General features: G+C 38.2%; 1 protein-coding gene across 2 annotated transcripts in view; it reads left to right on the top strand.

Annotated features, from left to right (window-relative positions):
• LTBP1 (latent transforming growth factor beta binding protein 1) overlaps nucleotides 1-26,022 on the top strand; it is a 214,393-nt gene that overhangs the window by 27,370 nt on the left and 161,001 nt on the right. For both annotated transcript variants that reach the window (XM_026680806.2, XM_026680798.2), the window contains exon 3: nucleotides 12,661-12,946. In XM_026680806.2, the coding sequence (XP_026536591.2) occupies nucleotides 12,661-12,946 (286 nt within the window). The remainder of the gene's footprint in view (nucleotides 1-12,660; nucleotides 12,947-26,022) is intronic.

Raw genomic sequence — 26,022 nt, 5'->3', positions numbered from 1 at the left:
CTGCCAATGGACTTGCCTTCTGTTTCTTGATTGTTTAGGTCTACTCTCCCTTACATTATTTTCCCAGCCTTCATACCATCTCTCACCTCTGCAATAGCAGTAGGATTCTATGCTTAATTCCTTGCATATAATGTCTCCAAAATTCAGGAGGATTTCGTTCTTAGGGGACGGTAGAGACAGAGCCCATTCCCACTGAATCTCATTCACCGAGTATAATTTAGTATTTATTTGATTTGTCAATCGCTTACAAGATACAGATATAAGAATAAATATAGTTTTGAATACATGAGATAGATACTTATAAGAAAAATAAAAAACAATAGGACAGGGATGGTAGGCACGATTGGTGCGCTTATGCACGCCCCCTACAGGCCTCTTAGGAAGGGGGTGAGGTCAATAGTAGACAGTCTAAGGTTAAAGTTTTTGGGGTTTGGGGAAGAAACCAGAGTCAGTTAGAGTATTCCAAACATTGACCACTCTTTTGCTGAAGTCATATTTTCTGCAGTCAAGTTTGGTGCAGTTAACCTTGAGTTTGTATCTATTGTGTGCTCTTGTATTGTTATGATTGAAGCTGAAGCATTCATTTGCAGGTAGGACATTGCAATGTATGATTTTATATACTATATTTAGATCGGACTGGAGGCAGTGTAGTTCTAGGTTTTCTAGGTCTAGAGTTTCAAGTCTGGTGGCATAAGGTATTCTGCAATGAGTAGAGGAGCGGAAACTCTTCTTGTGAAATATTTCTGGACTTTTTCAATTGTGTTAATATCAGATACATGATATGGATTCCAGACTGATGAGCTGTATTCAAGTATAGGTCTAGCAAATGTTTTGTATGCTCTGGTTAGTAGTGTGATATTACCAGAGAAGAAGCTACATAGGATTAGATTAACAACTCTTAATGCCTTTTTGGCTATGTAGTTACAGTGGGCTCTAGCACTTAGATCATTTGAGATAAGTATTCCAAGGTCCTTGACAAAGTTTGGATCATCAACCAGGTCTTGACTATTTAGCTTGTATTTTATTTTCTGATTTTTTCTGCCAATATGTAAGACAGAGCATTTATTTGTTGAGATTTGAAGTTGCCATTTGATTGACCCTTCTGATACATAGTCAATGTCTTTTTGGAGGGTAGTAGTATTGTCTATGGTGTTGGATAGCTTTACATCATCAGCGAAGAGAACGCAGTTGCTCTTAATATGATCACAGAGATCATTTAGGGTAGAGTATGAAGAGAGTTGGTCCTAAAACACTGCCTTGGGGGACACCACTATTGACAGGTACAGAATTTGATAGGACGCTCCCAATTTTGACCATTTGTTGTCTGTTTGAATGCTTCTATCCAGTTATGTAGGTGCCCAGAGATACCATAAGATTTTAGTTTTAGTAGTAGTTTGTCGTGTACCACTGAATCAAAGGCTTTACAGAAGTCTATGTAGATTGCATCTATTGCTTTGCCCTGATCGAGTTGTGTAGTCCATATGTTTTTGCAGTGTAAGAGTTGCAGATTACAGGATAGTTTTTTTCTGAAACCAAATTGTTTATTGGAGAGTAGGTTGTTTGTCTCTAAGTGGAGGATAATGGATTGGTTAATAATTGATTCCATGACTTTACAGGTGACGCAGCATAAGGAGATTGGTCTGTAATTTTCAACTAGGCTGGGGTCTCCCTTTTTGAAGATGGGGATGACCATGGCTTGTGACCATAGTTTTGGCAAGGAGCTGGTCCTGAAAGATTTTTCAAAGATTATGCTTAGAGGTTCTGCTATGGCAGTGGATAGCTTTTTTAAGAAGTAGGCACATATTCCGTCCGGTCCAATAGATAGGGATGGTTTTAGATTGTGCAGTGCTTTTTCAACAATGTCTTCTGTAAAATCGATATGTATTAGATCATTGTAGTTTTCTGTGGTTCGACTAGGAAGTACTGGGCTTGATCCATTGCTGTTTACAAATACTGAGCCAAAGAATGTGTTAAAGAGGTTTGCTTTGATGGTGTCGTCGTTGCAGTTTTTGCCATTAGGTCCTTTCAGGGGTGGGATGGACCTTGAGTCTTTTAGTTTGTTGTTTACAAAATTGTAGAAAGCACAGGTGGAATTTGTGCAAAGAAAGTTTTCCTCTTGTTTAATGTGATAATTAGTGCATTCAGTTTTTATCTGGTGGCATAGATTTTTGTATTGGCTTTTGAAGTTGGCAACGTGACCAGATTTGTTTTTTCGCCAAAGTGATCTCTTTTTGGATTGAAGCTTCCTTATTGTTATGGGTAGTCTGTTTTTCCTGGTTTTGGGAGTTGTTATTGGTACATATAGTTTGATGGCTCTTTTGATTTCTAGTAAGAATATGTTGTAATGGTCTTCAACAGTATTGCATCCAGTGAATAGAAATTGCCAATCAAGGGAAGAGAGATCATTGATTATAAGATCATAGTTGCCTTTTTTGAAGTTATAATTGGGGATTTTGTCATTGTGATGATTTTTGTGTGGACGTATGTTGAGACAAAAGTCAATCATGTTGTGGTCACTGTTGGAAAAGGGTTCTTTAATTTGTATTCCGTAAATTGAATTCAAACTATTGCAGAAGATGAGATCGAGGCAGTTGTTTAGTCTAGTATTGTTGGTTACTAGTTGTTCCAGTCCCAGATTTGTTACAGCATTGTAGAAGGTTGCATGTGTGGGTTCAGTTGTACATTCATTAAAGGTCCAGTTAATATGAGGTAGATTGAAGTCACCAAGAAAGATAAAAGTGTGTGGGCAGGATGCTGCCCATGTTAGTAGTGTATTTAGCTTGTTTACATGTTCAATGTCATAATCAGGGGCTCTGTAACATAGTAAGAACCGAAATGTGATATTTAAGGTCAGTTCACAGATAATGGTCTCAGGAAGAGCAAGCTCTTGGGTAACTTGGATGTTTTTTAGATGTAAGAACTTTTTATAGAAGATAGCAACACCACCTCCTCTACAGATTTCACAATCAGATCGGTAAACATGATAGTCTCTTACTGAGGTAATGGAGTCGGGGAGAGATGCATTGAGCCATGTTTCACAGACAAATATAATGTCGAATTTAGCCGTATTTAGTAAGAGGAGAAATTTAGGTATTTTATTTACAAGGCTTCTTGCATTGAGTAGCTTGCATTTAAGGCCAGTTGTAGTTTGAATTGAAGTAGTTGGGGGCGTGCATGCCTAGTCTTGGATGATGGTGGATTGGTTGAAGAAGGTTTGGATGCTGAGTTGTGGGTTGTGTGACTTTCTTTTGATACAGTCTGCAAGGTAATCAATGTACAGGTCCTTCTCTCCATTGTCTAGACGTTTTTTGAGTTCTGTGCATAGTATACGGGAGCGGGCACGTTGCTGTAATGTTTGGTCAGGACGAAATCAGAGGTTTTTATGGTTGGTGTTGTTTTTGGTGAGTGAATTTATAGTATAAATGAATTTACATTTGCTTAATTCATTTTTGCAAATGACTCTGCTTAATTCATTTTTGCAAATGACTCTGCAGAAGCGTGGGGCCACTGAACCATCTCTGTTTTTGAGCTCTCGGCCAATGCGAGAAATGTCAAGTATTTCATCAGGGGAGATGCTTGATGCTTGATAGTCACTGATGATGTTGCGGACAATTGTGATATCATCATTGTTATTGATGTCCTCTAGACCAAATAAGATGGTGTTAGGACGCTTTCATTCATACTCGACAGCTTCTCTGACGAGGACTGGGATATCATTATTTGTTGGATTTATGGTTTTTTGTGGATTAGGTTGCAGTTGTTGGTTTGTAGCTATTGGATTAGGTTGCAGTTGTTGGTTTGTAGCTATTGGATGTTCAGGTTTTTGTGTTGTGTCTTCTTTTTTTTCTTTCAAGGTTAGTTAATCTTTCATTTAAAGTGTCCAGGGATGCTACTATGGTGTCAAGGGATGATATTTGCATTTCTATAGAGTCAACAGGGCTATATGTTTGTCCATTTTGGGTTTGCATGGTGGGCAGAAAAATGGAAATGCATAATTGGATGTTTCTAGGAATTGAGTCATTTGCTTGGGTAATTCCAGGCAGTCATGATGAGCGTATTTTTCACATAGAGAACATTTGATGGAATTTTCATTAACCTTTAGAGTTACAGAGCATATAAAGCATGTGCAGGAGTCTTGTGGTTCATTGGTGGGGTTTTTTTTTTTTTTTTAGGTTGTGGTTTGGTATTGGATTTTTTTATTGGCATGGTGGGTTTGTTGAGCTAGTACGTTGATTAAATTGCTTAATAAAACAATAATATCACATTGTAACACTGTGCTGGATATTAATAAAAAAATAATGAAATGTTATTTAAAGATTAAATTTTTATTCTGAATTAGAAGTGAAGCCTAATGTTTTGTCTTCAAACAATTTGGTATTGTTTGTTATTGTGGCTTCAATAGAAAGGTGCCTGGAAATGCCTCTGGTGAGACAAAACAGCCTTTTCTCACTATTGCCAGCAATTGCACAAAAACTATTTGACTCAAGGGTGTTTTCCTAATAGGTGAATTAAACATGCTGTGTCTTGTTCTGTATTTTAAAGCCAGAGAATAGAAGTGCCAGTGTTTTAGACACCTTTTCCAAAGTCTTTTAGATAACTAATCTTCTATATATATAAAAGCAAAATACCACTCATGCATCACCACAAAATCTCCAGAAGTGTAAAGTTTACAAACTTGAAATTTGGCATATATGTTCCTCTTGGCTTCTAGGTGCTCACTAAGAAAGGATTTTTTGAAATGACCATCAGAGCATTAGTATTTCGTATGTTATTATTAATGTGCTCTGATGGTAAGGAGTTCTACTCCCCCTCCTCACCTGAAAAGAAATCTGTTCCAAATGCAAAACACATGCAGAGAGGAGTTTCAATTTTAGTTTCACAGCGCCAAGCAGTTTAGTACAGAACAGTTGAGCTAAGCCATGCTCAGACTCCTTGCTGTCTCCTTGCTCACACAGTAAATACTGTTTCACTTTCCAAACAGCCCTCAAGTCTCTCACACACTGACAGGACACTAGCCAGATGAATACCAATGGATGCTAGTAGGTAGAGGCAGATTTCCCCCCCCATCCCTTATTTTCCTCACCAAAAACTAAGCCTGACCACATAGTTTTGTAGAGAAGCATGGGTATTGAGCTAGTAATAATAATAATCTGGCTATGGGTGATAGTCGAGGTACGCTATTGACAATTATCTGCTCTTTTGGAAGAGCTGGATCTGTTCTCATTCAGTTGACCAATGCCAGTTTATGTTTGTAGGCTGAGCAGAGGTGAATTATGCTGTGCTAAGAAATCTGATGGTGGCTTGAAATCATGCATGACCAGTTGCTTTGCCAGTGTTCTTGTGCGCTTTAACCAGTAGAAACTTTTATGAAGCCTGAAGGAAATCTGTCTCAACCACTCAGTCATTCTCACCTAAACTAATGGTTATGGTTAAGCTTTTGTGGTCTCTCAGTTCCTTGTTGTGTATTATATGGTGGTTTGGCATTGAAATGAGACACAGGGAACTGTCTCTGAGAAAAATGCCAACCCTGAGAGAACTCAGGTAGCAGTATTTATTGAGCAAAAACACAAGCAAAATACAGTATGCATATTCAGAAAACAATGACCTCAACAGGAGATTACTTCACCAGCATGAGAACACACAATCTTGGAAAGTCCCAGATGTTACCTTGCTAGGGTGAGATCATTCAGCCACGGAAAGTCTCATGGGAAAGTTTGGAAAGTCCCATGAGAAAGCACAACTGTGTATCTTGTACCTTGAACTTTCACCCATTTTCCTATTCCTTCTAAACTGGCAGAATCAAAACAGAATGAGGCACTCTGAGCAAAGATACTCCTACCCCCACCAAGAATGCCCACATCTTCCTAGACTTACTGCTAGTTATACAAAGGCCTTACAGAAATGATAAAATGATCAATAGGTTATATTACCACATTCCCTCCTTTTTTATTTATTCAAAGATAGGGGGTGTTTTAGTGGCATAGTACACAGTTCCCTCATGACCTGATCCCACACGCCGGAAGACTGAGGTACACATTTGTAATAGATTAGGAATACATTGAATAAAACAACATAATAAGATACATATAGCAATAATAATAACAACCCTTGCAATAAGGAACGAAACCATGATCCATCAGGAAGCCAGGACCACAGACTGTCCCAGAATGATGCATTAAACCCATCAGCTCCAGATTGATGCTGAGCAATACGATCTTCCATGTCCTGAACAGTTTTTGTAATGTTTGGCTCATAATTATGTATAAAAAACACAACAATGTGAATGAATTAAAGCACAAACTCCTCCTTGAGCAGCTAACATAATATCTAAAGCATATCGATTTTGCAAAGTAACTGTACGAATTTCAGACATTTCTACATTAATCATCTTAATATTCTTTATAGTATCATTAAACATAGCAACAGTAAAATTATTTAAAATATGAATATCTCTATAGTTCATAGCAATTCCCAAAGGCGGGATAAGACCTCGAGAAATTTGTGTCCACAGATTACCTCCCATGGTTAGACCCGAATCCAATTCCCGACGATTTCGGATCCGAACCTCAGGAGGTAATGTATCTAACTTATAGATAACCGGAATGACAAATCCCAAAGTACATGTCCCTGACCAATTTGCAGGGATTTGTCGATATGCCCACAGTCCGCATAAAAACCAAAACCCTTCCAACTGTACATAACCTTGTTGACTTGCCGCTTGCATCAGCTGTTTCATGTCTAGATATTGATACTGGCCAAATGCGTCAGACTCATTTTTCCCATTTACCCAAATTATGTTGTTCTCTGAACCATTTGTCCACTTAATAGTGTAATTGCAGACACTATGATTCCCCAAGAATTGTGAGTTTGTAATGTTTTGGAAACATAAATGTGCTGGAGACTGCAGTGCAGTCTTCACCTTGACTGTGAAGTTCATGGCATATGAAATGTTATGCTTTCCGGTCTGCAAAGTAGACCGATTAAATGGAACTCCATGTAGAGTCAGTCCTTCTCCCACTCTCCCAGGAAGGTGCATACACAACCAACAATTGGTGATGTTCAAGTTTTTGGCAGTTGTGCGCAAATCTTTAATGTAATTATTATCTATCCACAAATCATCGCCCAAATCTCCGGCACGCTGAACATGCTGTCGCTGCTCTCTCCGCACCCGAGCAGCCCAGGACAGATTAGGCAGAATCAACAGGATCAGGAACCACAGATGCGCCATCCTGCTCCTCCGAAACTTCCTTCACAGGTGCCTGCGAATGATCAGGCCGAACACACCGACCAGGAACCCAACGAATTTGACCAAGATGTTCAACTGCTGCATAACCACGTCCCCATGTTATCAGCTCAGCAGGAACCCATGCCGGATCTGGAAGGAACCGCACCAACACCCGAGGTCTCACCGCATCTGTAGAAGGAGAAGAAAATGCCTGCTGGCCGCGCCGCAGGGGGTTACCAGACAAATTTAAAAATTTAAAGTATATAAAGCTAGATTTAATTGATCTTGAATCGCCGGAAGCCCCAGGAGCTTCCCTCCTTTTTTATTTAATTTAGTCAACATGGTCTTGAGCGTGGCAAATTTATGTTCCACGGACCATTGTTTGCAAAACTGATCAAAACCGGTGCTCCGATAAGCCGCACCATTATCAGTTTTTAAAGTTTTAGGTGTACCAGCAACTGAAAAAGTCTTAATGCAATGATTGATGACATGTTTAACCATCTCACCTCTTTGAGGGGTAGCCATTAAAAATCCTGAGTAAGTATCCACAGTCACATGTATATATTTCCAGGGCGCAAATGGCGGATATTGAGTAACATCCATTTGCCAAATCATTGAAGGTTTCAACCCTCTGGGGTTAACTCCCATAGGGATATTCGTGCCCTGCTTTGAACAAGTTGGACATTGTTGAATTATGGCAGCAGCTTCTGCAGTAGTAAGTTTAAATTGCTGTGCCAATGCTTTAGCGTTTTGATGAAAATAACTATGACTGTCCCATGGCTGGACAGTGAGAACTGAAGTTACAGCACTGTCAGCTTTGGCATTACCTTGTGATAAAATTCCAGGCAAATTACTATGACTACGAATATGAGCAACAAAACACACATTCACACGCTGCTCCAAACATCCTTGTAACAGCAAAAGCAATCTTAAAATATCAGGTGATATTCCAGGAGACAAATAAGAACCTGCTACAAAGGGTAACAAATTATACACATACAATGAATCCACTATAAATTAAAATCCTGATTGTGAAAATTTTGAAAAGCCAAAACTACAGCAGCAAGTTCTGCCTGCTGGGCAGACTTCTGCTCTGAAGTCACTTTTGTATGCCAAATTCCAGATTTATCTTTCCAAACACAAGCACCAAAACTTTCCCTCCATCAGTAAAAACTGTAGGAGCATCTGATATGCCCAATGGTATCCTTTCTTACATTTTGGGCACACTGATTTAGGACGAACACCCTGTCCCATTGATCTCTTATTCTGCTGACTTTGACCTCCTCCAGGAGCCCGACATTGCGCTTTAAAATGTCCAGGCTTCCCACAATTGAAACAATTCCCCTTTTGAGCATGTCCTGTTTGTAAAGCCAGAGCTAAAGTTTCCATGTTAAAAGACTGACTCCCAACCTTCCTACATGCATTAATCAAATCTGCGATTTCTCTCTCTCCACTTGCTACCAGTGGATTTAAAATCTTTTGCAATCTGTGTTAGCTTGTTCTACTGCTAACTTAAAAGCAACTCTTTCTGGGCGAATTGATTATCAATTTGTCTTTCAATAGCCAATTTCAGTCTGCTAATGAAATTTTCATAGGGTTCATTGTTCCCTTGTTTGATGTTAGTAAAGGTCTTCTCACCACCTTCGTCAGGGAGAGACCCTATGGCTTGAAAAATTATTTGTGGGAGAAGAACGAACCCTTCCTCAGGCATACCATCTCTCTGTTGTTCCACTGTTGTAAAATTACCAGCTCCGTAAAGCTGATCTGGGGTAACATTTGCTGTTCCCTCTGGACTGCCAGCTGTCTCCATTTCTGATCTAACACCAAATATTGAGCTGGAGTTAAAATCATATTCAACAGAGCTTTCCAGTCAGCCGGAATCATTTTATTTCCATAACCAACTGCTTCTAACAATGCCTGAGTATATGGCGTTCTAACACCATATTCTTTTTGCTGCTTGCTTAACTTCCCTCAAAATTCTGAGCTGTAAAGGCTTCCACTCCCGCCAGGCGGATTTAATGCAGCATCCATGACAATTTCCACTGGATTAAGTTGAACTTCTACTCCAAACTCCACCAAATCATCTCCTGATAATTCCCCTCTATTCTTTGCTTCTTGAATAGCTGCAGTAACAGCATCCACCTGAACCCTTAAAGGTAAACTCTTATCCTCTGACAAAGTATTTCTAGCGCCGGACAGTCCCCCAGATTTATCTGGAGGTGCCGTCGGCGGCAACAAACGTACCGCATGGTAAAGCGGCAAACCTTCTTCGGGGGGTGATAGGAGCGGTTGTTCATAAGTAGCTAATGCATCCATAATCACTCTCCAGGTTAACAAAATTGAAGAAGGGGCACGAGGCTCCTCGTGCAAAAATTTCCTATCTTTTCCAGGACTCTACTTTAATACTACCTCCCTCCGGATATGACTTAATATTTTTCCAAACATACTGTAGTAAGTCCTCAATTTCTTTCTTTCCTACAGCACAACCCCTACTGCCAATTCCAAACCCAAAACTATTCCCAATGATCCCTCTCAATTCCCTGATGTGCTCTTTCTGAGCCTTCGAGAGATCTCCCCCCATACTCACGAAAGAATCTATCTTCGTCCAGCAGCGAAGAAGATGAGGGCCCAGTCGATGTCCGCGACGATGAGTATAGGATGCGGGAAACGTATAGCCTTCCAAGCTATCACGTCGGGGTCACCATTTATGGTGGTTTGGCATTGAAATGAGACACAGGGAACTGTCTCTGAGAAAATGCCAACCCTGAGAGAACTCAGGTAGCAGTATTTATTGAGCAAAAACACAAGCAAAATACAGTATGCATATTCAGAAAACAATGACCTCAACAGGAGATTACTTCACCAGCATGAGAACACACAATCTTGGAAAGTCCCAGATGTTACCTTGCTAGGGTGAGATCATTCAGCCACGGAAAGTCTCATGGGAAAGTTTGGAAAGTCCCATGAGAAAGCACAACTGTGTATCTTGTACCTTGAACTTTCACCCATTTTCCTATTCCTTCTAAACTGGCAGAATCAAAACAGAATGAGGCACTCTGAGCAAAGATACTCCTACCCCCCACCAAGAATGCCCACATCTTCCTAGACTTACTGCTAGTTATACAAAGGCCTTACAGAAAATGATAAAATGATCAATAGGTTATATTACCACAGTATTATATGCAATTAAAGGTCCCATGAGCCCAGAAGAACATGGTGGTTCTGTTTGCATTCATTGGAGACCTGAAAGCAATTGGATAATTGGAAATAACAATGAGTTCTTAGTCCAGATAGAAGCAGCTTGCCAATTTCAGTTTTACAGTATGGAGCAGATTTGAAAGCGAGAAATGCAATTGATGTGTATCAGAGAGTCTACTCTTTTTGGTTCAGGACAAAACAAGTACAAAAACATACAAAACACTTGCTAAACCAATTCTTGAATACAGCTCATCTGTCTGGAATCCACACTGCATAATGTTCCCTTTTATTTGTATCTATTTCATGTTTTAATTATAATGTTTACACTTATATATATTATCAAATGCATGCTTGACTAAATAAATAAATAAAATAAATAAATAAATAAATACATAAATAAACAAACATATGTGTCAACCCTTTTCCATAATACTCAGCAAAAATATTTACCCAAAGAAAAATAAAGTGCAACTCTCAAGTGATATATTTTAAAATATTTAACAAATAAGTTTTGTTTCTCAAAATGTGTTTTTTGCACAGTAGTGTTGCACTGTAGGCTTTTTAAAAATGTACATCTGTTACATATAATATCTGTATAGTTATCATTGCTGTTAATTGAATCAGATTAAAATTACTGGCTGTTTTCTTTTTCTGGCTTATCTATCCTCATTATTGATTACTAAAAGGCCATAATGTGGGGCAGTGGTTAGAGTGCAGTACTACGAGCTACTTCTGCAGCCAGCTGCCTACAATTTGGCAGTTCAAATCCCTCCAGGCTCCAGGTTGACTCAGCCTTATATCTTTCCAAGGTGGGTAAAATGAGGACCCAAATTGTTGGAGGCAATATGCTGATTCTGTAAACCACTTAGAGAGGGCTGTAATGCACTATAAAGTGGTATATAAGTCTAAGTGCTATTGCTATTGCTATAACTCATGTCTAGTAAGTTCTTACAGATTTATGTTTTATAGTTGATTTGACTTCTTATAGTCTTGAAACTTGCCTGAATTGTTATATTCCTCAACACTGAAGGCAAACAGGCTACTGTGCTGATCTGTGAAAACACTTCCATATATCTGAAAACAATCAGAGAGGAATTTGCAGCCTCCTTTGAATATACAAACCTTTTTGTATATAGTTGATAGAAGCATCAGCTTTTGGGAGAAAAGTCATTAAGTATCACCACAGAAAACTTGCTTGGTACCTTCAAACTCTGGATATTTTAATCAAAAAGGAAGTGGATGCTGGGATGCGTCAAATGGATCACATACACTTTTTAGAAAATGAAAGTGGGTAGCTACCATCCAGTGCATTGCATGAAAGTTGGTCTACCTGCCAAGAAAAAGACATTTAAAAAGCAGGGATCATAGAATGCATGTGATGGAAGCTACTAAATCCTACTAAATCTCCCTGATGAATGACTCCCAACTTTCATTTGAAATCCTGTAATGAAGATTAGTTCTCTTTCAGTGACCCTGTTGCCAGAAATTCCTCCTAATTGATTGGTAATGATTATCTGGAAGGGAGGAGGCAAAATATAGGAATTTGCACGTTTGGTTAAACCAGAGTTTTATTACTGATTAGATCTCACAGCTACCAGTTTGTGAATTGGATATATTGCCAACCATTTTGCTTGCAGCATGTTCTAAACAGTCCATATATTTCCCTCTCTCCCCTATACCAGAAAAAGCTGTACACCTACTACTTTGATTGATTTGACAAAAGTGAGGATGGTTTTTCTAAAAAACGTGCCATAAAGGTTGAGTATTTGTGTCATGGTATATAAACCAAGTAGCTGATGTAGACAGATTTGTAGATTTGCTGGTAACAAACAACCTACACCAGTCTTTCTCCAGTTAGAGAATATATAGCCCTTGAGCTATAAAGTTCCCAGGCAACATGGCTGTAACCAGGTAGCAGCAGGTTGGGGAAATCTGGTTTTTATTTTCACCCTGAAGAAACTCTTAATTTGATAATCATAATAACAGCTTCTAAAAGATTTAACTCTTCAGATAACTCCACTAAACAGCATGAGATGGAGGATCTCTGGAAGTTGTAAATTCCACCTATTTTGTACACCATAAGTGTAATATTTGTGTCTGCTACTCAGCAATGACTTCATATATGGGATCTGTTTGCACTGTATAGAATTTGATTCCAAAGAGTTGATTTTGCTTGAAGATTGTGTAACACAAACATATTTTATCTTTCTATTCACTTGTTCCTTTTTCCTCTTCAGCTAACTGTTCACCACCATGCCAGAATGGAGGGATGTGCCTGCGACCCCAGTTGTGTGTCTGTAAGCCAGGTACAAAAGGAAGTGTTTGTGAGGATGCCACCAAGCAAGAGACTGTTTCACCTGGGGGATCAAGTCCAGCTACTCCACCCTGGCCTATCCCTCAGCGGTCAGTTCAGCAGATGTTTTCAAAGAAGGTGCAGGTCCAGCAGAAATCGAATCCCATGGCTCAGATGACATTCACTCTCAAGCAGAAACCTTCTGGATTACCTCAGCAGGCACAGCCGCAGTAAGCCTTTTCATTACTGTATGCGTGGGGGCATGTTTTAAATTTGCTTTATGAGCTACATGGGACTGCAGCTTATAAGACAAATTTATGAGTGTCGTCAGCTTCCTTCATAAGCTGTTACATAGAGAACTTTCTCTAAACTTTTGAGCATTTTCATAAGGCCAACATTTTTCTATAATTAAAGGTTAGGACATTTTTTAAAAAAATCAACAGGCCTGATTCTTTTTGTATATTACAACAATGAAAGGTAATGTTGGTAGGATAAGTGCCTTTGAAAACTTGTTGAATTGTATCAATGAATTTGGTTTGGTGGCATTTTGTTGATCATGGGGTTATATCAGTGACAGCCTAATGGAGAGCCATGGCACTCAGAGAGGGCAGGATAGTTTTGAATAAAGTACTAATGGTTGGATTCAAATTTGGTTGCCTGGAGAGCTGGAAAACCAGGAGTAACCTAGGACCTTGAATGAAGTGTCTGCTATAATAAAAATAAAATGGATTTTTATAAGTTCATTGATGTAAATGCTGCAGAGGAATCTCAAAAAGAAAATATTGCCTAGATCAATGGTCACCCATATTCTTCAGCATGCTTGTATATAAATATGTAAATGAATGTCCCCATTCATAGTTAGTTGATATAGACATAGATGTAGACCTAGACATATGGATATAGATGTTCATGCACACCTTCTCCACCCCAAAAGCGATCTGAGCTATATCATGATTTCTGTAGAGGAAAATTAATGCCTTGTGTAACTAAGGTATCTTTCGTCAGTCCTCTTAAAGCAACTAACATTGCTGCAGAAGAAAGTTAAAATGTCTTCTGCCAGTGATTTTGCCATAGATACTACCAGAACAAGAAAAGGGGGTTCAGGCTAGGGCCTTTAAGAAAATTATTGTCATCTAGAACTCCTTCAGGAAGGACTGGAACATAAAATAAGGACCGATAACTGGCCATACTAGAGACCCACTTTTTAAATGCAGGAAGTGAACAGAGTTACTGACTTCTTTTGCGCCCACCAACACTTATGTTGTTTTTTAAATCTTTGCTTCTGGAGTCTACATCATACCACCTTACAATTTAAAAGAAGTCTTAATGTGATCCTTTATCATTTTCTCCAGATGATGTAATATGTCAAATGTGTTACCGCTGTTTTTCATTGAAACGATGTGAGGCATGGCAGTACTAGGCATCCACAATAACATTCTTACAATAATCATTCTCAACCAACTCCCCCACATACTTGCTCGGAAGCAGTAGTTCTTGCCTTTTCCCTAAAAGCCTAAGAAGGACAAAAGTTTCATATCACATTCAGGAATGAATTCCATATTTAAGACCATGACTAGTCAAGGAACCTGGTTAATATACAAGCTGGCAGTTTTGTGGATCCCAAGCAAAGCTATTGTTATCAAGAATCAGTACATGTCTGGGAACAGAGTGCTGGCCTCTTAAGAATGTTGGTATTTTGTTTCAACTTAGCCTATTCCTTGGGAAATCACTTGTTAGGATGGTATTCCGTGACTATCCTGTATTGCGTAGGGCTTGGATTAAATGGTATACAAGACAATTTCCATCTCTGGAGTTCATTTATTTGTTTAAAATATGGCTACTCATCATAAAACCAGAACTCTCAGTAGCTCATTGTAATGATATGTGAGAATTACCTTGTGAGACAGAAGGAAGGGCCACAGACTGGACAATTCTGTCCATAGAAGGGGATGGGAAACATTTCAGAAGAGACTAGTTTCATAGAGAATAAAAGGAGAGGAGGGGAGAAATACTTTGAGTCTTGCAAGATTTATGTTAGCCTTTTGAGGTAGTCCAGACAGGAACCACAACTATGAGTACTAGTTCTATCATTATTGAAAGGTTATATTAATTGAATCTTCTGAAATGCTTCCCATGCAGTCTGTAGCTCTTCCTCTTGTCTTAAAAAGCCCTTCCTTCCTTCCTTCCTTCCTTCCTTCCTTCCTTCCTTCCTTCCTTCCTTCCTTCCTTCCTTCCTTCCTTCCTTCCTTCCTTCCCCTTCCTTCTTCCCTCCCTCCCTCCTTCCCTTACTTACTTACTTATTTAATATTTTTTAATTTATTTTTTGTCAATTGCTTGCAAGATAATAGGTATAAGTAAAAACATAGTTATGAATACATGGATACATATAAGAAAAAAAAAAGAAACAATAGGACAGGGACGGTAGGCATGTTGGTGCGCTTATGCACGTCCCCTGCAGACCTCTTAGGAAAGGGGTGAGGTCAATAGTAGACAGCCTAAGGTTAAAGTTTTTGGGGTTTGGGGAAGAAACCACAGAGTCAGGTAGAGTATTCCAGACATTGACCACTCTGTTGCTGAAGTCATATTGCCTGCAATCAAGTTTGATGTGATTAACCTTGAGTTTGTATCTATTGTTTGCTCTTGTGTTGTTATGGTTGGAGCTGAAGTATTCATTGACAGGTAGGACATTGCAATGTATGATTTTATATACTATACTTAGATCGGACCGAAGGCGGCTTAGTTCTAGGTTTTCTAGGTCTAGAATTTTGAGTCTTTATTTTTTATTATTTTTTATTATTTTATTATTTTTTATTATTTTATTATTTATTATTTTTACAAATAATTCAAGATGGGGAACATATCCAACACAACTTCTTCGTCCTATTTTTCCCATAACAGCAACCTGTGAGGTGAGTTGGTCTGAAAGAAAGTAACCAGCCCAAGGTCACCCAGCTGATTTACATGGTTTAGGTGGCACTTAAACTCACTGTTTCTGGCTTTCTAGCCTGTTGCCTTAACTCAGGGGTTCCCAACCTGGGGTGCTCGCACCCCCTGGGGGTGCGAGATGATATTCCAGGGGGTGCGAGGAAAGTCCAGGTAAATAATAGGATATTGGCTATATGTTGCCATTTTTATTTATTATGCAATGGATTAACTTTGTTTTCATTTTAGAGTTAAGTATCGTTATTTAGTGGCCATCACAAAAATAGCTGAAAAGATTCCATCCTACCATATATTTAACGTGTTCAGTAGTTCCTAAAGTCTAAATTTCACGGGGTGCGAGGTTCGAGTGAAATATCTTTAGGGGTGCGGGGCGAAAAATTTTTTGGGAACCACTGCTTTAACTACTAGGCCAACTTGGCTAAACCACTAGACCTAGCTAACTAGACCAAAAATACTATTATATTTACAACCATAGGAATAAACAAAAAACAATAAAGCAGAAACAGAAAACTGGCATCACAACCAAACTTCTCCAATGTACTCCACAACACTTATCCTCCAACTCTAGTTTTACCCCATTCCCACAGTTCAGTGTTTTCCAGAAGGTTAAAAGGATGAAGGCCTGTTAAAGCTCAAGAGGAGAAATTTCTATAGGGCAAAGGCTGCCACAGAAAAGGAATACCTCCTTGGTCTCTTTTGCCATCAAGGAAATTTTGCCTTGATGTCATCTTAAGTAGGGTTAATCAGATTCAAGAAAAGGAGTATGAGATCTAATTGTCAGTGTGAATACAGTGGGTAATTTAAAAGGCTACAGACAGTCCTCTACTTACTATCATAATTGGGACCAGAATTTGCCTTGATAGCAAAATTTAAGGGAAGGGATTGGGAAGTGGGGGGTAGAAGCACAGCAATGAAAAGGACATGATTGATTTGCCATTGTCAAATGTAATCTTGCCAAGTTTTAAAGTCAGAATTAATACTGTCTCTAAGACAATTAGTTAATCTTTGTGCTTTGTTCAATTTCATCTTCCTGTATTAAAAATATCTCTTTATATGTGCTGTTATCAAAGCACAGCATAATTGGAGGAAATTGACTGCTTTAGAAAAATGGTAAAAGTTCATATATACAAAGTAGTGCTTTATATATAAATCATAGTGTTTCTTCTATGTAGGTTGTTTAGTTATTGCAGTCCCTGTTATTGTATATAAAAATTTAAAAGTTGGACATATGTAAATAGGATTGCATTTATAAGTAAATGTTTTATATCTTTTGTGATTATGAATAGGCAACATGTGGCCTTCAGATGTTGGATTCCAATTTCTATTATCCCCAGCTGCTTTGCAGTATGAGATTGATGTGAGTTACATTCTACACGCCTGCCATTTCGGTCCTTTCATATCTGAATGGTTTCCCAATGACATCCTATATAGCCTACATACATTTAAAGTAGCTTGGTAGCTGACTAAGGAATTCTGGGAGTTGAAGTTCACACATCTTACAATTTCCAAGGCTGAGAAATACTCAGAGAATGTACCTGGATTTTAAGTAGTGTTTCTGCAAACTGGAGAGCTCATGTTTATGGAACAGGACGTGATTTGGCACAATGACTTTATTTTATATTCTCCTAAACTATTCCCCCATCCTGTGCCATCTATTGCAAAGTCCCTCAGTCTCCTAAAGGACTGTTGAGAGAGAACAAAATTAAGTGAAAACTGTTTCTTCTTCTCCTCCCATGTGTACCAGCCTCCATTTGTAGAATCTCTGGGCCTGATATTCTGACCTAGCAGGATGGATAGATGAGAATAGGTTCGAATTGATTGTGGAAACCCAAATTGCCAACCTATGCAAGGCTGAGTTGAAACCCTTTTTTATGTGAGTTAGCTGACTCACTCTGTGCTGTAGCTGAGTCTATCTGATCATTTTACTGGATAGCTAACTGGTCTTGTGAACAATACTTAAATTGATCAGAAGTTAGCAAGTGTATTCATAAGCGGGACACAAGGAATTTGAGATTCAAAATGTGGAAAAAATGCAAAAAGGGATTCAGTCAGCACTGCTTGAAGAGTTCTCATTCAAATAAATTCAGAGTATTGAAGTTCAGATTACCTTTAATCTGCCTGGCTAAAATAGAACAAGGGATTCTTCCTAGCTTTTCAACAATACTTTGTGAAAACTGAGCCCTTTTTCAAATGTTCAGAAATCAAAATAGCTATTTTTAAAGAAAGCCTCAGAGAACCCTATCTTTTATCTTGAATTGTAGACATTTGCAAGAAAGAGCTCTGAAACACCACTAATACCCTTTTGTCCACTGAGACATATAAGCTTCTAGACCCAAGATTGTTGTATGCTTGCCTATAGAGGCAAGCAAGATTGTTGTATGCTTGCTGTTTAGCATAACCTCTTTGATGCCTTTAATTGAAAATGCAAAAACAGACTTATTTAACTTAATGTGAAACTGAACTATTGTTTTATTATTCTGTTCTTTCTAATTTGATGGCAGACTTTTCTTTTGAACACATGACATTTTTGGCCTCTTTTCAAAGGGATTCCTTGCTAGGCTGTATGCTATAATAAACTTTATTGTAATCCTATCACATATATTATGCAGTGTTCATATGATACTCTTTTTAGTTAATAGTGTTTCTTTTGGCCCTGTGAATTGAAATAATATTATCTTAATGTATTTGCAAGGAGAAAAAAATGTAAAGTATATTGGGCCTAGTAATTGAAAATATATAATATTCAGTGAAAGGATAAATCATCTCTAGAGTTTTGAAAATACAAAGCTAATGCAGTGTTTTTACTGTTATGCTGTTGAGCAGTAGGTGGCAAACTTCACTTTTCCTTTTCCTTGTATTTATTTTCAAACTACAGATAGCCAGAATTTCAAGAGACTTATTTGAGTTCTCTGCAAGATGTCATTTCTTGGCAGAAAGAATTTGATTGACCTCTTTTTTTGCTCAACTGGAATTTTGAGTACATAGGCTTTTTCTACTTCCAGAAGGTAGAATAAATTGAATAAATGCATAAATTGGATTGGATTGAACAAAAAATATTACTAATAATGCCAGTACATTGCAAAGGAGTAAGTATCTGCCAAATACCATTCTATTTAATTTGTGCCATGGGGCTGCGTCATATACATCTTTCCTAGTCGTGAATCAGTTCCAGTTTATCACACTGTCAACCCTGAAGCTGACCTGACTGGAGCCATCTTGGATCTTCAGTGTTGCCACACTGGAGCTGAGGGATAGGGAGGGGGGGATTAAAGATAGCTGGGGTTTGTAGCCAAAATAAAATATTTTCTCTTGGGACATTCTCACACCTGGACCATACAAGGAGGAGTGAGGTCATTAGGCAACCAGACAGCATTTTGATTAGACCATGTGACTGATTGATTGGAGTTGAGAGAAAACTTTCTCTTTTAATTAGGTGAAAACTGTGGGAACCTTCAAAGTCTCCTTCCACCAGATTTGTGCCAATATGGTATCTCCAATAAAACTATTCTTTGAGGAATTCGTCTGCCTCAGAGTTTTGCTTGCTATGGGTCTATTACTTGGAACCCTGACACACACTTCACTTGCCACAAACAAAATACTTAGCTGGAGGAAATGAAAAGAAGGAAATACTGGCTTAAATCCTTTCCTAAGGAAAAATACCAGTTACAAGGAAAGATGGCACTTGTGAATATCACTTCTTTGCTTCTTCCTGTGAGAACCAGAGATCAATGAATTGGTGTGAGAAGGTTTCTTCCATGTCATTCATAAATACTCATCGCTAGCGTAGTATTGCTCTAAGAAGAATGGACCGAAAAGAATAATTCCATGTCTGCAGGGTTCTATAATGGAATGTATGAATGACCTTCCTTGGGGAAATGCTTCCCAGGAAACAATTGGTCAAGAGAGGCAGGAGCCCACAGCCACTTAATGGCCAGAGAAAGAAAATACCCATCTTAATGAATCAAGAAGTTAAAAGTAGAAATGGGAAGTTTGTGCCTTCAGACTTGCAAGATTCTGTCAATCTACCCTTACAGTAAAGTAGAATTAGTTCAGCTTGTCACATTTGTTGGTTTAGCTGGGAGGGTGACAAGGCACAAGATCAAGGTCAATGCTTCTATATTGAAAAGGCATTTTTGTGCTATTTTGAGCTGGAGAACAGATGAAAACTATAATAAAAGTTCTCAGTGCTCTCACCTGCACCCTCTTGTATCCCCCCCCCAAATATTAATGTGACCCCTTAGTTGTAAGATGTTTTTTTTATCCCTGATTAGCCGAGAGTTAGCCTGGCATGTTTTACAGTGTACCCAATTGGTTTCTAAGAAGTTGGAGTAATATTTTGAGCTGTAAATGACATATCAAAGACTTTTTTCCAACTAAATGATCTTGTCCTGCAGCTGACTGAGATCATTAGCAAAGTGACTTCTCATAAGCTTGCCTTCTAATCTTTGACAGGTGGGGTCCTGGAGATATCTATGTGGTATGCCCCAAATATGGCTTGTTCAATTGGTGTCATCCTTGTATATTTCTGCTTCTGAGAAAAGTTTCATTTGACCTTTAAGCAGCTGATTATTTCATTTGTTCTGGATGAAAAGTTTCTCCTGATGCCCTACTTAGCATGGTCTCAGGCTCTAGGCTGCCGGTTGTTGTTTTTTTTCCTTGGAGAATTTACACACGGCACTTTTTCCATTCCTGAATCCCTGCAAACTCTTTTGAAGCCAACCGATGCTGTCATCTTTACCACTGTAGATCTTGGAAAGCAAGAAAAAGGCAAGGAATGAGACCCAAGCCCTAAGTGATTATTGTCAAAGAATAGCTGCAAAACCACCAAGCCACTCTTCCTTCGTTGCATTTAAAAACTTATTTTTACCTGTCATGGTGAAAGGTAGCATGCTTGTTGGTACTTATGCAGTCAGGCGTTCCTTTCAGCAGCTGTAACCATAGTGACACGTTGAAGTGGCTGGAATTGGGAGGGAGGAGTGTAAATTCTAAAGTAGGCTTACGGACAGACACCAGGGTCAAAATAGTAAAAATTGCCTTAGAGGAGAAGAGGTGGTTCTGAAAGAACAAAAATCCCATCATCCTCAGCCATGCATTAAAAAACCCTTTTCCCCCCAACACTTGAAAAAAAAATCCCTTCCCAATGAACAGCATGGCACCCTTTGCAACTGGATGATTGCCCTAAAAGAAAAGGAGTGGGAGGCAGAATTCTTGTCAATTTTCCCTCAGCTTCTATTCCCTGTCTTATCACCAAGGGAGCAGATGCAAGAATCTGCAAAGAGACCAAAAGTCCAACTTAAATCCTGTTGCATTTGAAAGTGAAACCTGCATGGTTCTTGTGAAATCTTAAACCTAAATGGTTCTTGTGAAGTATGAACTGTGAAGCTGGCCAAGGCACCTTTCTCCTTTAAGGACCTGGCCATAGAATGCTAGGTGAATTGAAATGGCAAAGTTGGGTGGGAAGAGAGATAGCGTGCAAGCTCTACAGAGCCTCATTTCTGCAAATGGAAGCAATGGCAGCTTTTAAAACATTCTTAATATCTAAGAAATGGTTTCGTAGAGAGAAAGCTACACAATGAAAGAAAAGGCTGTAGTATTCAGCTGTATCCTTTTGATCCAACCCGGGCAATATTTTATTTTCTTTGGATTTTTCTGGGCATATATTTTACTTTATTTGGATGGAAATATTTTGCACCGTATAGAAACGTATTTCTTTCCTGTTTCCCTAGCCCTTTTGTTTGTGTCACATGCTGTAGCTGTTTCCCTTGCAAATGTGCTTTTGCTTCTTCCTATCCCTGTGGAACCTCCAGATTCCACTTACACCCCCTCCCCTTCTCTGCTTCAGTCCAGTCCCTAACTCTTTCTTTGCATATAGCAGCTGTCCCCAATTTAATAGTATTTACCAAAATGTTGGCATATCTGGCCAATAGCAACACACATATACCCTACAAGGGACTCCAAGCACACAAGCCCAAAGCCTAGGAGAAAAAAGATTTTTTAAATTTTAATTTAAAGTTATATCCAGTGGTGAATTTCATTTGAGATACAGTAAATAGCAATATATAAAAATAGGAATATTAATTCCCCATTAGACAGAACAAGGAGAAATATCACTTGGATGGCCATCTAAGAGACAAATAAGTTATTAAGAACTCTATTCCTGAGGCTTTGGTTATACCTGTGAATATCTGTGGGGACAGTTTGCTAAGTGCATGGAGGTGAAACAGAGCTGTGAATTTGAAATCTCTTTATTTACTGGGGCAGCCGAAGGATTAGATGATGGACTGCTGTTGTAAAATATTTCTTCCTACTAGAATTACTTTATTAAAAAAGGTCTTAACTAGCATCACCAGTGTGACTTACAGAGAAGAGCAATAAAAACTGCTTTTTGCTTGTTGAGATCCATCCAAAAACAAATTGTGACAGGCTTAAAGATTTGGATCCAACTTGAGACTCTTACAAAGTTAGGGAAGATTTTAGCCCGTGTTTCATTGTGGGAGTCTACTTATCTTGGTTTGTGTAGAATCTAGAAAATGGAGTGGGCAGGGTTTCTATGCAAAAGCTTTTTGAAGCTATGACCATGTTTTGTATCGAGTTTGATGAACCTCAAAGTTTATGAAATATTATACCATGTTTCTCATATAATAAGGCTGGGTCTTATTTTTTTTTGAGCCCCGAAAAAATGGCTAGGCCGTCTTTTTTGGGGTGACTTAATTCCCCCCCTTGCATCTTCGGGCAGGTGGGCGGCGACGGCTTGGATGTTGACCTTGGCGTTGGTGGGGCACTTTGTATCAGGGTCAACGCAGGCAGCACCATATCCGGGTGTGCAACAAAAGTACTTCCTAACAGCAAGCCCCCCCACCATTTCCCCCCCATTTCACATGTTTTAATATAGGCCTTAATTTGAGGGGAGGGGCTTAATTTCATTTCATGCCTATAAAACATGCTGGGACTTCCTATTGGGGGAGGCCGTATTGTTGGAGAAACAGGGTAATTTTTAATAAAAGGAAAGGGGGAAATTAATCAACAAAATAAACATAGCATACATATCAATTATATTTGATTGAAATCAAATGATGGTTAAAACAAGCTGCTATTGATTTTTCACAAAGTGTTGGGAAGTCTTTTGCCAGTTGAGAAGCAATACAAACTGTCAAGTTCACTTTTATTTTAGCTTTGGTGGGCTTTGTAGGGAATTCCTAGAGAACGCCTGTTAAATGTTTCTTGCACTACAAGTGAAGTTCAAAGGCAAACCTTCTTTTTGATGCTGAAGGGGGCAAATTGCTGAAAGTTACTATATAATTTTTGCCAAGTTGTTTGACTTATTATGAATGTTACTGTGGTTTTCTCCTTTCATTAATAGTCCCAGTGTTTTAAATTAGGGATTTTATATTTTAAATTAGGGATGACTCACAAAGGATTTTATATCTGATCTAATATCCTGTGTAATATGCAATGTAATATAGCTGAAATCCATGTCATTGGTTTGTTTTAAATATCTTGATCAACTTCTTTGTAAACTCTTTTCTAGTTATTTTAGTTAGTATATAAGCACTTAGATTTTATCTATATCTACTGACAAATTTTAACTATCAAGATAAAGAACATATTCGAGAGTTCACTACAATACTCCTATTCATTCTTTTTCTTTCATATGGAAAACACTGAGCTTGCCTGAACTTTAAATGAATGCCCAATTGTGTGACCTGTATTCTGTTGTAAATTTCTCATTGAAGGAATAATACAAAATTCTGTACAGAATATTGTTAGGATTGTTAGATTTTATGCTCAAAGCATCTTTTTATTTTCAAGATGCTTTCACTTACTGTTTTGTTTAGATGTCAGCAGCATATGTTTTGCATGGTATCTGGTTTTGCTTTCACATAATATTGTATATGGAATAGTCTGCAGGAATGTGTAGAAATAGGATTTGGTTCAGAAAATTGTTTGTGAAATGAAGTTTGCAGAACTTGCATTGAGCACATATCCTGCCATATTTGGTCAGATCTGTTGACAATAAAATTATGTGCTTTTTTATTGTGTTGACAATAAAATTATGTGCATTGTACAGATTGTTTATTTGTTTTTTAGATTATCAAATGATAAAACATTATCTCATTTAATGCACATTTTTCTACCAAACCTCCTGAATTTGCTTTGTTGCATGGACCTGCTACAAATTCAGCTGTCACTAATTCCAAATTCTATGTTGAAAGTCTTCTTGGTTGTAGTTAGACATTAATTAGTTCTGGGTATGAATTGACTGTCTTTAAAAATGAGAATGCCATTTCATGGGCAGTTAGTTCTTTGATATCTTCAACAGCCAGATTTTCTTTAAAAAATAGAGCTGATCTCATCTCACATGTATTTTCCCACATTTCATATATCTACACTTTATGATCTGTAGTTCTGTTTAAAGGAATGAATACGCTTACACATGTGCAAAATAGTAAATTATTTTTATATATACATAAAATCTTGTTGCCATCTGGAGTGCCTAGGCTGCACTAGATCCCCTCATATAATGTTCAGTTTACAAATACTTAGGCCTTGCTTTACTGGCCTTTTGTTCATTAGCGCCTTGCTGTTTTGAAAACAAACATCCTATTTAACACTCTAAAACATGTTCTTAGGTTTTAAAAAATAATACTATAGTCCATGTGTATATACCAGGGCCACTCCAGGTTTGTTAAATTCCTTTTCACTAATGTGACGTAAGATTCCTTTTTCCAATATTTTTTCCAATATTTTTCAGTGGGACTGTTTCAGTGTACTGTATTTTAATACTTTTAAAATGAATTCTGGTCATGTTGTACCATTATGAGGAGATTATATAATCTTTATTCAGCAACAAAAGGAGCATGATGTATAATCCAGAACCAGCCCTTTAATTATACACAATCTATTTTGTGCTATGAATGCCATGTATTTTGCCATATTCTTTGCAAGACCCCCTAGGCTAAATGGTGTTTCATGTTGTCTCTGATGTAGTTGTTTACTGTGAAAATGAAAGAAGATGCCAGGAGTGGAGTTAACCATCAACTATCTCTGGCTGCCCACAAACTAATGACCACATTGTTATACAATACATTTGGCCCCAATGGGTCATGCTGCTGTATCAGTTTGTTATAGTGATGATTTGTAATAAATTTGCTGGGGAGTAAATTGGATAGCAGATGTGGAAAGTAAAAAACTTTTGTATTTCTGGATAAAAGATTAACTAAATTTACAAATCCTGAAGCAGAGGTGTATAAAAATCAGCTATTTTACTACAGCAACAGATGGGGGGGAGTAATATTGCTTTGGCTTTAGTGTTGTTAGTACGATTCTTCTGGGGAACTTTACAGAAAAATATGGAAAAAATAAACTTTCTAAATGGTATGCTGATATAATTGAAGTTTGAATTAGAAATCGGCTATATGTAAGGTTGGATAAAAGACATCTGAGAGCCAGCAATGTATTCTAATTTGTTCAACTCCAATCCTGTCAACATTTCATAGTCCTAGAATGTCTGGGGCCTGCAAATTGAACGAGGTTGTCAGTGTTTCTTTTTCTTCCTTGACAAAACTGTGGTTGTATGATTTGGATTATATTGTCCTCATGGGCCATTATGCTAATATTGTATTACTACTAGTTTTTGCTCTTATTGGATTTAATCCAGTATTGACTGCCTTGGAATTGGGCTACTACAATTGATGTAATAAATTATAGTATGCCACCTCCTCTTCTGCATCAGAGATTGGAGCATAAATTTGGATGATTATCATATTAAAGGGTTGATTGCAAAATGTAATTGGTACTCTTGGAAGAAATATCCATCTGGTTCAGTTCCAAGCTGGGAGAAAGGCACTGGATACAAAATGGAGGCTGATTGGAAAGAGGGCCCATTTATTGATGAAGCAAAGCCACCAAGCATGCGTGATTCTGGGCAGCTGACCACATGGAGTTGAGAGTGAGGAGGTTTTATACCTACTCTTGGGCTTTGCACTTGAGCTTCCTGTTCCTGTACAAGTGCATGTATTCTATTGGTTGTTGTAGGGGTTATGTAGGAATCATAGCTGGCTCTATATGTTGTCTGAGCTAAATTTGGTTGAAGTTTGGAGGGTGATGCAATGTCCTTAGGAGATTGTGCAAGGTAGTGAGCTCTGCTGCTAAATGGTAGTGGGTTAATCCTATTATGTCCTGAAGGGTCATGTCTTAATCCCGTCATCCTGGAGCTGAAGGTCTTTGGTTTTGTAGATAAGATGGTCCAGTCTTTCTTAAAGGGGAACAAAATATCTGCTTGGGGCAGTGAACTGGGGCTCTGAATTTCTGTCTCCTTAAAAAAAAAAAATTCTCTTTTAGGGGAAATATTTTATCCTGCCTT

Source organism: Notechis scutatus, chromosome 1 (assembly GCF_049901735.1).
Source record: "Notechis scutatus isolate UNSWTSFEM ecotype Mainland chromosome 1, rNotScu1.2, whole genome shotgun sequence".
Classification (NCBI taxonomy): Eukaryota; Metazoa; Chordata; class Lepidosauria; order Squamata; family Elapidae; genus Notechis; species Notechis scutatus.
This window is presented reverse-complemented; position numbering and strand designations above follow the sequence as displayed.